Genomic DNA, 13,636 nt, shown 5'->3' on the forward strand with positions numbered 1-13,636 from the left:
ATGATGTAATAAGTCTTACAGCACCTATAGCCTGTCCAATAACGACTACATTTCAGTTGGACTTTACAGCTACCATTTCTACTGTCAGTGTTCAAGACCACGGTGCATGAAAGGACAACCTGAAGTGCTGTTAGAGGCTGAGCTGTGGCAGTGATCTATATTTAGAAGGGTCACCAGTGCAGTCGTCTAGAAAGTCTCACCCAGTTGGCTGAGCAGTGAAAAGTCCTACTGACACTCTGTTAGTTCTCAGACACCCATGCAGAGTCATATCAGCGCTTCTCGTGTTAGTCCACTAGCTCTTTCTGTTTCTACCCGTGAGGTCACAATTCCAGGTTTGGGGTTAGAATCGGGACAGTCACACCACTCTCAATGCTGTGCAGCACTTCTGCATTACCCAGAGCAACACTGCCTCGTCCTCCTCATCCCCGTCCTCGTGTCCCTCTGGGCTGAGGGAACCGGACAGGGGCAGCAGGGGCTGATCAAACCCACCCGACATCAGCTGAGAAGGGCTCGGTCTGTCTGACCAGCCCTCAGCCCCCAACACCACCGCTGCTGCAGCTTTACCACGCTGGCGGAGTAAGAGACAGTTTATTATCCGCTCACTGAGTGTGAGTGTGTCTAATAAGGTGTTTAGCCACTGTGGTGATTTATGCTCCTACTTCAGGTTTAAACTTCACGGCTTCAGTGGAAAGTCATTATGCTGGTTTGCTAACCAGATATAATTTAAAACTGGTACATTTTGCAGGAAATGGCTGGCTGTGCCTTTAGGTAAAAATTTCCAGCATCTCATTAAATGTCAGACTATGCCTTGGGAGCTTTACTTTCAGTTCCCATGTTTTAATAAGAAATGACTTTTTGACATTTTGACATGTAGGGGATGCATTAAAATTAAGAGTGGTTGAATTAAATGGAACTGCTACAGTCTCTGTATCACCCTCCATGTTTCCATAATGTATTTTTATGCACATTTTGAAGCATCGCATTCGACAAAGTTTAGTTGAAACAGTAAAAATCACAAAAAAACTTTCCAAGTTTGCTTGAGGTGGGTTTTGCCTTTTTCAGAAAAAGTTAATGAGCTTCATGGGAGATGCAAACATCTTTTCTGAGTGACCTCTGATGTAGAAAACATTTAACTCACTTGCCTGATCAGCCGTTTTTGTTTCTACAGACTCTGGACAGCATGAAATACGGCCGACACCAGATGACATAAAAGAATAACGACGACGACTAAAACATTTCCTGTAAATCATTTTTTCTAAATGGACAACGTTTGGTTTGTGTGTTTTTATCAGTGAGAAAAATGACTGTTTTAGTTTCAGTTTCTTCTAGTTTTCTGGGTCAATTAAAACTTTTTTCAGACTAGAAAACATGGCTGACGTGCATCAAACCACCCTTCATTGCAGCAACAATTATAAGAAGATTTTATTCTGAAAATTCAGCAAAAATATAATAATAATAATGAAAAAAAAAAGATTCTGGAAAAAAATTACGACCAAAGCCCAACATCTCACTGCAGGTTGGAGGCTGGGTAGCAAGATTTAGGTTTAAAATGATCCCGACTACTCTGGGCGTTTTCTGGTGCTGTGTTACCTCTGCAGGCGATGGCGGCTGAGGCGGGGGTTCCTCAGGGTTCTGTGCAGGCAGCTCCCCTTGTAGTCGCTCCCTTAAACGTGCCACTTCTTGCCGAAGAGCGCTGACCTCCTGCACTCGTGCCTGAGCGCTGGCCTCCAGCTCCACCTTCTGCTCGATGAGTGCTTTGCCCTGAGCCTCCACCACGGAGATTTTGTGGCGCAGGTCGTGGTTAATTTTCATAAGACGAGACTGCTGTTGCTGGAGCTGCAGAAAAAGGCAAACAGGAAGGATGAGGGCTGAAATATGGACTTGTAAATCAAAGTGCTTGTATTTAATCAATGTTCAACAATATGAGACTCCACCTGATCACAATACTCTGCAGATATCAAACATTAAAAGAGTCAGATTGGAAAGGGAGCCAAAAAAAACCTTGATCAGGACATCCCTACTTGGAACAGACATGACAGAATCTACAATACAAAGTTGCTGCAAACCTATCAGTTCACCAGGTGTGTGTGATGGAACCTGCAGAGGCTGAAAAGGCAAATTGGGGGTCATTGCTATAAATGTTTGCATCCCCTTTTGGTGGAAAACTAGTACCACAAATAATTAACAAAAATGAGAGCTAGAGAAAGCAGAACAATGCCTGGCTCCTCTGTCGCCTCCACAAAGCGAGTTAGTTACAGCATGAAGTAGGGGAATGTCGTATTGACATTTTTGAAAAGTTTCAGATAACAGGCGACACAAACATCTCCTATCTGAGTGATGGGAGGGCGTTTAAAGCAGTTCTCACAGCCAAAGGTAAACAGTAAAAACCCATGGACTGAGTGAGAGCACAGAAATGAGTGCAAGAATCTCATTAATGCTCAGCTTTTAATTAAATCCTGCTGAAACTGCGTGAGGTTATTTCTGATTTGCATCCCTGTATTAGAGCGTTGTCCCACACCTTACTACTGTATCACACTAGAAGATAACTGAAGCTGAAACAACAAAACCTGAGGCAGACTTTGGACCACAGACTGTTGTTATTTCTGGTAAAGCCATCTTAGTGAACATTTTCTGTTTGGGAGAAACAGTTTCTGTGACATTTTGACTCGTTGCCTGGTGTGCCGCCTACGTCTCAGATTTGTGGAGCTGTTCAAATTGGTCTGGAGCGGTGCCCTTTAACCGACCTTTTCCTTGGGAGGAAAACAACACAGAACATCATCCTCTTACAGAGCTGCAGGGCTTAAATTACACATTGTGACTTTGTGATGGGGTCTTTTGGAGATCTGACACCAAATCTATTCACAAGAAGTGCACATCTGTGCACAAAGCAACACATGAGGACATGTTTGTAGGTCAGAGAAAGACAGGGAAACATACGTTTAAAATATAACAGGGCATTTGAGTTTGATTTGACCATTTACTGCAGCATTACAAATGGTAATTGTTAAGAAGAGTGCAGGATTCATCGATGAATTGTTGTTCTATTGCAGGGTTAAAGGGCATATTAATTGTTGTTTGTTACAATATTATTTTTTGATTATGTGAAATAGATTGATAGTGGGTCACATGCATATGGACGGGATAATCAAGTTAATATATTCACCTGTCTTGGTGTCTTTTATTGTTTGAGAGGGGGTGAGCTGGGCTGCCGTATTTGTTGTTGACCGCTATTTTTCTTCGATTGCTTTGATTATGACTTTATGAAACTATCATGAGTTGATTATCTTTTTTCTTTAATAAAAGGTTAAATTTATTCGTTGCAAATCTTAGTGGAGTCCTTTGTTAGGGCGTCAGACAAACAGGTCCAGCCTCATTCTCTCAGTGACTCTTGTGCGTTTAAGTCGCTACAAAGAGTATGAGCCACTTCAGTGTTTCCTGGAATTGTATATTTGGGGTTTTTGCACAAACTAACAAGATAATGTTAACACTCAAATAGTTTTCAGCCATCTAGTGTGAATATTAAAATTATTTACAGTTTCAATGCATCATATTTTTAACAGAATGTATTGTATTGATTGATTTAATGCTGTAATTATATAACCACTGTGACAAAATTCTAACAAAATGATCAATACTGAAGTCTTTCTATCTAAAAATATATGAACACAATGACAAGATGAATGAGTGATTAAGTAAATATTAGGTAAATTCAGTCTGATGGGGAAGTTTTTCTACAACAGTAGAACACAGTATCTTTCCAGCTCTTAAATATTGTATTTTTTTGCTTAACAAAACAACTTTTTTCTACCTATCTTGACAAAAATCTGACAAAGAAAAGGCGAGAGCACCCAGTCTGGACCCGCGAACCACACCTCTGTTGTTTCACTTGGAGATTTGGTTACATAAGACCAACAGTGTGACATTTCTGGGTGAAAAAGATCGACATTTGAAAGCAGAAAACATCCCAGGCTGCTCTTGTTGACAGCGAGTTTGTGGCCTTACTGCTTCTATGTCTTCGTTTTTCAGGGTGAGCTCGCGGTCCTTGGCTCGGATCTCGTCTCTCTGCTTGTCCACCACCTCTTTCAACTTCTTCATCACCTGCCTCTCTCTCTCTGTCATACCTGGAAGCCACACACAGGAGACTTTTATTACAGATATCTTTTATTATTTATAATGTGTGTTTATTGTCAGAGAGAAGTCAGCTGTGCAGAGGGAACCCTGGCTTGTGTGACTGCAGCAGGTGTGCTGCTACACTGAGGCCGGTCTGTCCATAGAGAGTCGGAGTGACTGTGGCCTCTGTGTGAAGCCACCAAGTGGACTCTGATGCAGAGGCTGGCTCGCCGTCAGACACAGAGAAGGCTTCCTTTGTGTGTGTGTGTGTGTGTGTGTGTGTTTGTGTGAGATACTGTGTGCATAACAGAACGGCAGACACGTGAGATGTACCCAGAGTAAGCAGCAAAGGTTCTGTTTAAGTGTAGCATTAATTTTTAACCCAACTTCCACAAAAACAACAAAAGACAGAAGAAAGCTAATGTTTGTTTCCATCTACAACTAATACAGGTCATCAGTAGGTTTGGGGGTGTTAATTTTAAGATTCATTTATATTATTTTGAAAATGTGCATAAAAATTGCTGATTGAAATTCATATATAGGGCTTTTTGACTTGACAGTAAACCGGTTCAGTTCTCATTCACAAATAAAGTTAGACCAAAAATAGGTGTTTGGAGCCTAAAATATTTGTTCCCAGTAAGAACAAGGTGCCAGGTGTGGTTTTTTCAGAGGCGATACAGATTATTAGTAATCAAAGAGAACAATAATTAAATAATCTTTTTGCCATAAAAATAAAATCTTAGTGTAAAATTCAGAATAACAACCAGTCCAACACAAAACTTCATTAAAATTCTTCTTTTAAATGCATGTTTTACAAAAATGTGCGTCCCACATCATGTTTCACATTCTGAAATTTATTTATTTTACTGGCAGCTGATCACAGGAAAAATGCCATATAATGGATCTGTGAATCTGTCAAAATGCTACATAAAATATCAGCACCCAGCAAGAACCACATTCCAGTTCAATTTAAACTGAAATCATAACGACACTGGTGTCAAAACCCATCATAGCCAACAATCACAGTGGAGTGTGTTGCCTGGTGGTCCAAAGAAATTCAACTTTTAGTGTCATTGTGGACTCCAGCTGAAGCCCAAAGGCTCTACTTGGAAAAGCAACTGCCCGCAGAACTCGCTGAGGAGTTGGTGAAAGCAGTCTACTGCTGGAATTAAACATGGAGCTATGTGTTGGTTACCAAGAGGACATCATTCCCAAAAAGACGGTTCGCTAACGAGAAACCAACCGGCCCACTGTCAGTTGAAAAGTCCTATTAGTTATTTCTTCATGCTGAACATCAAGTAGTACGATACCCTTCATTTTCTTCTATTACTTAAAGGAAAAGTTTACTTTTTTTTGGGTAATCAATCAATCAAGTGCCATGCCATTCAGTGTAGGCAATCATTTCTCTCCAGCTCCTCCGATCTTTTTCTCTCTGAATTGTGACTGTTGCCCGTTCCGTATGTAGCCATGATGTAAGTCTATCTATCATTTGCATTCTGTCTACCTCGTCCTCTCTTCCCGTTAATTTTTCCAGCTGTAACGATATATTCCAGCGTCCCCTTCCTTAAGATGTGTCCAAAAAATGTTGCTTGCCGTTTCCTAATTTGGATCAGTGGTTTATAATTTGTGCTTAGTTTTTTTTAAAACATCTTCATTACTTATTCTGTCCGTGTAAGATATACGCAGCATGCGTCTGTAAAACCACGTCTCTGCTGCAGTGATTTTGTTCGACATTTTATTATTTAAGTTCCAAGATTCACATCCGTACATTAGAACTGGTAGAATGTTGACTCCAGTCAACGTCGGTTTTGGGTAAATTTAGCGTAAAAGACTCTTCTGGATACCTAAACATCCATCTATTATCTATAACACTTAATCCTCATTAGGGTCGCAGGGGGCTGTAGTCTATCCCTGCTGACTTAGGGTGAAGGCAGGAGACACCATGGACAGATCATCAATCTGTCACAGGGCTACACATAGAGACAAACAAGCACAGTCACATTCACACCTACGGACAATTTAGAATCACCAAATAACCTCAGCATGCTTTTGGACTGTTGGAGGAAGCAGCAGTTGATGGTGTAAACTACCGATCCACTGTGCAGTCCGATGCCAAAACAGCCGCCAAAAAAACATGCAAAATTGTCATTTTTACTACAATACAATAATTAACACAATAATTTGTCAACTTTTAAGGCACTGACAGAGATATTTCAGCTACTTCTGGACAGTGCTAAGTGGGCTTTTTCTTCTTTTTCAGTCTTTATGCTAAGCTAAGTTCATCAGCTACTTGTTATAGGTGCATATTCACCCTACAAACATTGTGCTTTTTATTGTACTGTGAATCTATACACTCAAATATGATTAAAACATGCTTCCTTTAAAAATCACCATCGTCCAGGTCTCCATCATGGCCCTTCTGTAAAACACACCAGCAACTGACTGATCTGTAAGTCACTAATATTCCTCTGGCTTCTCACCAAAGAATACACCACTTTTTATGATGTTTTTTTGGTCTCTAAGGTACATGACCTCTGCTTTCTCACCCTCATGCCTCTGCAGGTCCTCCTCACTCATCGGGTCTTTGATGGACATGTTGGTGAGGAGCGTTTTGTTCTCCTCCTGCAGCTGAGCGATCTGAGTGAGCAGATCCTGAGCCTCTCCCCTCCACACATCCTCCACCAGCTCCAGCTCCTGCACGAAGACCATAACACACAGAAGTTATAGTACACATAAATTCTACATGACACTTTCTGCAGACATTTGTCCACAACACAAAGGCATTACTTTACTATTTACTGTCATCAAGGAGTCATTAAACCAGATAATATTCTAAATTAATAAGCTGGAATCACAGAATTAACTCCTTTTTATCTTAAAAATCACACAAACCAACTAATTGACGATAAAGCAATTGGAATTAAATTTAATATTTGACAACTAACCATTCAGTTGTTGCAGCTCCAGTTCAAACTTACGTGGTGTATAAAATATCTATTTATACATCAACATCCAATTCTATTTAATGGATTGCCTGGAAATGTATTACAGATATCAAAAATGTAATTTTCTTATGATCAAAATTGCCAAACTCAGCTGCACCGTCTCTCTTGAAAGATGATGTATGAGAGTTGTTTTTAGGGCTGCAAATAAATCTTATTTTCATTGTCAATGACGTTCTGGATGTTCAGTCGCTGCTAATCAGCAAGTCAAGCCCACCTCATGTTTTGCTGCTTGCAGGGTTTTTGCTGCCTCAGAGTTAGCCTTTGAGGGGTGACTATGCACAGCAATGACGGCAAGCTGTTATCTTGTTTGACAGAAATCTCTTTATTCTCTTTTTATTTTTGACCATTAAATAAACAAAAATGTTTATCGTGCTTGAGTAAATTCAAACCCAATTCTCAATTCTTATTATGTTGGTGTGAGGGATTTTGGTTTGAAGAAGGCTGAAACCTCTTGGGGAGGTGCCAAGAAATCCTCTGTAAAGAGAAAACCCTGATTAAATGGATGACAAATAATGACAAAACCTGAATTAAAATGTCTTAGTAAGATGGGCACGGCCTTGTGTGGTCAACTCAACCACCCAGGAGCTTAAAATGCTAATATAGCAAGATGAAAAACAGGAACAAACAGGCAACAGGAAGACAAATGTTGCCATGGAGTCACATTTGTTCACGTTTCTAAACTGGCAGGATTAAAAATTGTCAGAATTAGCTGTCAGCAGTTCTTTGTTGTAATGTGACCGTAGATATACAGGTATACTATCACTGTGATCCAAGTCCGACAGTAACTGGAAGCCTCTTTGTTCTACAATTTCCAAGCTGATTTTTGGACGTTCAGTTTCTATGGCATTGAAGATAACGGTACTAGACAGTAATGATCAATCAGGCAGAAAGGGTTTTTTAGAGGTTTTCAAGTCTCAGCTTTAAGCACACCCTTCAGTTCTCCTTTCAGACTTCGCTGTGGCCTCATTGGAAGCAGCTGCATTCGTTTTCCACTGCTTTATTCAAGCTTTCCCTTGAATTTGTCACCCATCTGTACGTAGAGAAAAGCTCAATTGTGCACACACACACGACGATTTGACACGCCAGCTACCATGCAAATGAGTCACAGCAGCATGCAGAGCTCTGATTAAATGCCATGTTTACAACATAACATATTAAAAACACAACCATTTGGGCAACTGAAGTGATGAAAATGGATAAAGTTTAAACTAATAAAGGCTCTCTGGATAATTAGAAAGCTAGAAAGAAATCAGTTCTCTGTTTATCAAATGATTTATTTCTTATATTTACTCCAAGAATAGTTTAATAGTTATTGGCCTAATTACTCTGCCAAGGAACGCAGGAAAGTTATGCGACGATTGGTATCTATCAGTCTGTCAGTCTGTCTGTCTGTCTGCAACATTACTCAAAAACAGACGAACGGATTTGGATGAAATTTTCCGGGAATGTCAGAAATGACACAAGGACCAAGTGATTAGATTTTGGCAGTGATGTGGCTTATAGTCTGGATCCACGGATTTGTTAAAGATTTCTGTATCGTTGTGAAATAGCATCACAGCGTCACTGACTACAAGTGAATGCTACGTCAGCTGCCTGCTGATGATCACACGATTGTAATCCGACTACAAATCCACTGCTGCGGACTTACCGAGACTTATCCTTCGGAAATGATACAAGGAACAATTGATTAAATTGTGGGGGTGTTTCCAAGTCCCATCAATTCCTGCCACCCGCTACGTATTTAGGTCACGCAATTCAGTATCCGTGCATAACGCATACATGCATAACACATGCCTGTGCTCAGCCCGAGTCATGTGGTTATATCTATGTTAAATGGCCACATTCTATGTAGACGTGATTTCTGATCATCAATAACTAATAAACAAATGCTGCATTTCTGACAATGCCAGACAGGGGAATGAACAGCCTTGCTGGAGAACTGCGCTCTCTGAATGCTTTTTAGCTGTACAGCTGCTACTACTAGTTAAAATAAGTTTTGTTTCAGCTTCTTAATTGTGATATTTTTTGTGTCCTTCCTTGTGAGTTTATGACAGTAAACTGAATATCTGTGGGTTTTGGATTATTGGCTGTAGATGTGTTGAGATTCACCGAACTGACAATCAACTGTAATAATTAAAAAATGAAATATTGATACTGTCTTCATAACACACATATGATAACATCACAAACATCCCAGTGACAGTAGCGCTCTGGTTGACTCCAACATATGAACAACATACAGAACAGCTACAGTCACAAACTCTTTCTTCATCAAACTATAGTCGTATTTCGAGTATAAATGATTTGGCAAAACCAGAGACAACAAAACAAAGTTAAAGATGAATTTGACTGCATATTTAAAAAATGGCTGTAGATACCACAATATTATCTGTAGCACGAATTCTTTCAGCCAGTGTAAAAATTGCTGTGAAAATATGACATTGTAACAGCATGCGTGTATAATGGGAATTCTTCACAGATAAATGACAGTATTTCAGAACATTAGAAACAGATAATGTGCATTTATTAACCAACAGTAGATTGATTCCTAATATGCTCAGATATTTTCCTCCCTTATGTCTCCAATATGTATTTTTTTTCCTTCTAATTACTAATCTTTATTGGAGACCAGTCATTTTAGTAAGTATGCATGAATCCTTTTAAGCATGAATGTAGAATCCACCACTCTGAAAAAAGAAAACCTCTGGTTAACCACATATATCCTCCCACCTTTCTGCTACTTTCCCCATGTCTGACCTCTATGTTGGGTTGTTTTTTCCCACCATATATTTTTTGCTGTTTTCATGTGAAGTCCATGTAGCCTCTGTTGGGCTCTCAGTCACAGCAGACATTTATTCACAGTCATGAGACGCAGTTAATCAGTCAACCGGTGACTCAGTCGCTGTCACAAGAAACTGACACACAAACATTTTTATAGTGCTGGCCAGCAGAGTGTAGGGCCCTTTAAAAGCCACAGAATATTTCCACAGTGCGTCTCCACTAAAAATACTGTGATCTGATCTGCAGCGATGAAAAGTAACTTAGGCACTCTCACTTTAATTGAGTACTTTCATTTTATACTACATGTGATTTTACGGGGAAATATTGTACTTCTGACTCCACTAAATTTACCTGACAACTACAGTCACTTTTCAGATTACATGAAATGAATCAGAAAAGATTTACTTTTATTATTTATTGAGTACAAGTCAGGCTGCATAGTGGCTTGATGGTTAACACTTTCACCTTGCAGCTAGAAGATCCCCGGTTTGTGTCCTCACCTTCCTGGGATGTTTTTGCATGTTCTCCCTGTGCTGCTGCAGCTCCACTTTGACCAGCTACATCAATAAACTGCTTCTCACCAAAGGTGCAACTAACAAACTACTGATTATTTTTTCAAGTAATCATTTGTTTTCTTTTTCCTTTCTCAACACTAAGTACTTTATCTGGTAATACTTAAATACTCTGAAGGCACATTTTCATGGCGGTACTTAAACTTGTTATACAGCATTTTTACAGTGCAATATTATTATTTCCATCCATTATCTATATGCTTAGTCCTCATTAGGGTTGCGGGGAAGCAGGAGTCTATCCCAGCTGACTTGGGGTGAAGGGAGGAGACACCCTGGACAGGTCACCAGACTATCACAGGGCTACATATACAGACAAACAATCACCCTCACATTCACACCTACAGACAATATAGAATCACCAATTCACCTCAGCATGTTTTTTTTTACTGTGGAAGGAAGCGAGAGAACCCAGAGAAAACCCACGCATACACAGTGAAAACATGCAAACTCCAGCCAGAAAGATCCCAGGAAGGCCGGGACGCGAACTTGGGATCTTCTCGCTGCAAGGTGACAGTGCTTCAAGTCTAAAAAATTTTCAATACAGGACTTTTAATGTGCTCTATATAGTGGTATTTTACTTGTGATGGAGTAGCTTTACAGTGTAGTATTTGTATTTTTAATGACGTGATAGTTCTAATGCAAATTTATTTAGTATTTTTACCATGATACTTGTATTTTTACTTAGTTTTCAATGCAGGACTTTCACTTGTTCTGGAGTATTTTAAGAGTACTTCCTCCACCTGTAGTTAGAGCACAGTTCAGGTGTAACTTTAGCTCCACTAGTTTTCTCTGATCTGTTCAGATTGATGTGGACTTCCACTCTACCACTCTACTGGACCCTGGTGGTCTTCCTGTCTGACCTTTCTGTGCTTCTTCTCCTTCTCCAGCCGGTCGATCCTCTCCAGCCGCAGCTTGTCCAGCTCCAGCCGCAGCTCCTCGGTCTCCGGGCTGATGCTGCTGCGGCTCACCATCACCTCCAGGATCTCCAGCACTCGCACCACTTTGGGCATCAGCCTGGACAGAGCCTCGCAGCCGTACTGGTCTATGATCCGCTCAAACTCCTGACCCACCACAGCGGCTATGTCGTACACGTCCATGACGGTGAGGTCGGCCACATTCTTCTCCAGGGCCGACCCGGAGTCCTCCATGTCGGGATGTTCCGGCCCGCTGTCCTACTATGTTTCCTCCGCCACAGCAAACTTCCTTCCCGGGAAGAACAAGTCTGCTAAGTTGCTCTCTGCCGCTTTAGCTTGATAACCGCTATCCAGACGGACCGTGAAGCTGCGCCAAACACTGGAACTATCGTGTGTCCATCTCCAGCGGCTCAGTCCGGGCTCTGGTGTGATTTGTTTGGGCTAAATTTCTGCTGCGTCCCATCTCGGTCCAGCCGAAGCTGCCGCTGTCTGCCGGTAAGCTAACGGCTAACACTGCTAACGGCGCAACACACTGCTGCTGCACCTGGCAAAATAAAACACACTGGATACACAACAGACTGGAAATATACGCAGTCACACACTGTGTATAAAAGTATCAAGGATATGCATAAAAGTACAAAGTATCTGCACTAAAGTATAAAGTATATGTATAAAAGTACGAGATAGATACCCATCAGCCACAACATTATGATCACTGACAGATGAAGAGAATAACATGGATCATATTGGTACTATGTGGTGTTCTGCTGAAAAATCTTGGATTTTGGAATCCATGTTGATGAGACTGAAGACACTAAAATAAACATTGTCCCAGAACAAGCACACTCCGTCATGCAAATGGAAATCCCAAATGTCACTAGTCTTTCCCCGCAGGAACGTCTTGAGGGACGTGACAATCGCCCAAGATGTTGATTTGACCTCCAAACTTCCTGGACCCAACTTTGATCAAACATCAACAGGATGCAGCATTCATAGAGGCCTCACTACACAACCCAGGATCCACCTCCAACATCCTAGTTCCAGACCCCATAGGACACCCTGAGAGGTCTTCTTGTATGAGGTGTTCTGCTGGAAAACCTTGGATATTGGCATCTATGTTGGTGAGACTTGGACGCCAAAATAAACATTGTCCCAGAACAAGCACATTCCTTCATGCAAATGTCAATCCTAAATGTCACTGACCAACCCCACAGGAAAATGCACCCCACCACATCGCGACGACATTAATCAGGAGCATCTTGAGGAACCTGATAATCGTCCAAGATGTTGATTTGACCTCTAAACGTTCTAGAATCCATCCTGATCAAGCATCAACAGGTTGCAGTGGAACAAATTTGATTCAGAGAGGCCTCACTGCACAACCGAGAGTACCCAAAGGATCCACTGCCAATGCCTTGTTTCCAGACCCCATAGGACACCCTGAGAGGTTTTCTTGTCCAGGCTCAATGGTTCAGACCATTTTTGACCACATAAAGGGGGACCAACAAAATATTATGCAGGGGGTCCTAATGTCTGATCAGTGTACATATATCTAAAAGTAGAAAGTATATTCATGTAAGTGTAAAATATATGTAGGAAAGTATGAAGAATATGCATAGAAGTGCAAAGTATACGTATAAAAGTATGAATTATGTGTTACTGTGCTTTAATTGTGAAGGCGGTATTGTCTGTCTGGAGTGTTTTAAATTGCTCTAACTTGACTGTGCTGCTCGCTGCTGTCTCTGGAGTCACTTCCATGGTGGTGAGATTGCACTTTGTACTGCGCATGACTGGAATAACAGACAGATGAGGTCGCTGTGAGAATATATTACAGCATGAAGAGACCGTCATTTGTTCTGACACTTTCAATCACCACTGTCCAAATAAAATAAATTATATGGGTTTGTTTACAGTTTGATGTAGTTATTAGCAGTATTCAATTGTTAAAATATCTAAAAGGTCTGTGAATGAATGACTGATACCATATTACACAGCCACATTTAGATTTATTGATGTTTGATTGGATGCAGATTATATGAGGTTCCAGGGTAGCTCAGATGCAGATCTGCTGGCACAAGACCGCCTGTACTGGAAAAACCTGGTTCATCTGGTCGGCTCGACGCAATGGGATGGGACACCAGCCCCAACGCAGGAGCAAGACTGACTGAGGGTAGCTCAGATATTTAGCTTTTCAAATTTAACAAACACTGTTCATTCCAGAAGGGCTGGAGCAATAATTTCAATGGTAACAACA

At 40.9% G+C, this 13,636-nt stretch overlaps 1 protein-coding gene across 4 annotated transcripts in view; it reads right to left on the reverse strand.

Moving 5' to 3' along the window:
- rilpl1 (Rab interacting lysosomal protein-like 1) overlaps positions 1-12,244 on the reverse strand; it is a 29,144-nt gene extending 16,900 nt beyond the window's left edge. For 2 of the 4 annotated variants that reach the window (XM_022198719.2, XM_022198721.2), the window contains exons 1-4: positions 11,329-12,216; positions 6,657-6,804; positions 4,003-4,121; positions 1,591-1,836 (exon numbers count right to left, since the gene is read on the reverse strand). In XM_022198719.2, coding sequence (XP_022054411.1) covers positions 1,591-1,836; positions 4,003-4,121; positions 6,657-6,804; positions 11,329-11,616 — 801 coding nt within the window. In that variant the 5' untranslated portion in view covers positions 11,617-12,216. Of the gene's footprint in view, positions 1-394; positions 569-1,590; positions 1,837-4,002; positions 4,122-6,656; positions 6,805-11,328 lie in introns of all 4 variants that reach the window. The other 2 variants (XM_022198722.2, XM_022198720.2) reach the window with 2 other exon arrangements.
- Positions 12,245-13,636: the final 1,392 nt, after the last annotated feature.

Source organism: Acanthochromis polyacanthus, chromosome 18 (genome assembly GCF_021347895.1).
Source record: "Acanthochromis polyacanthus isolate Apoly-LR-REF ecotype Palm Island chromosome 18, KAUST_Apoly_ChrSc, whole genome shotgun sequence".
In the NCBI taxonomy this organism is placed as follows: domain Eukaryota; kingdom Metazoa; phylum Chordata; class Actinopteri; family Pomacentridae; genus Acanthochromis; species Acanthochromis polyacanthus.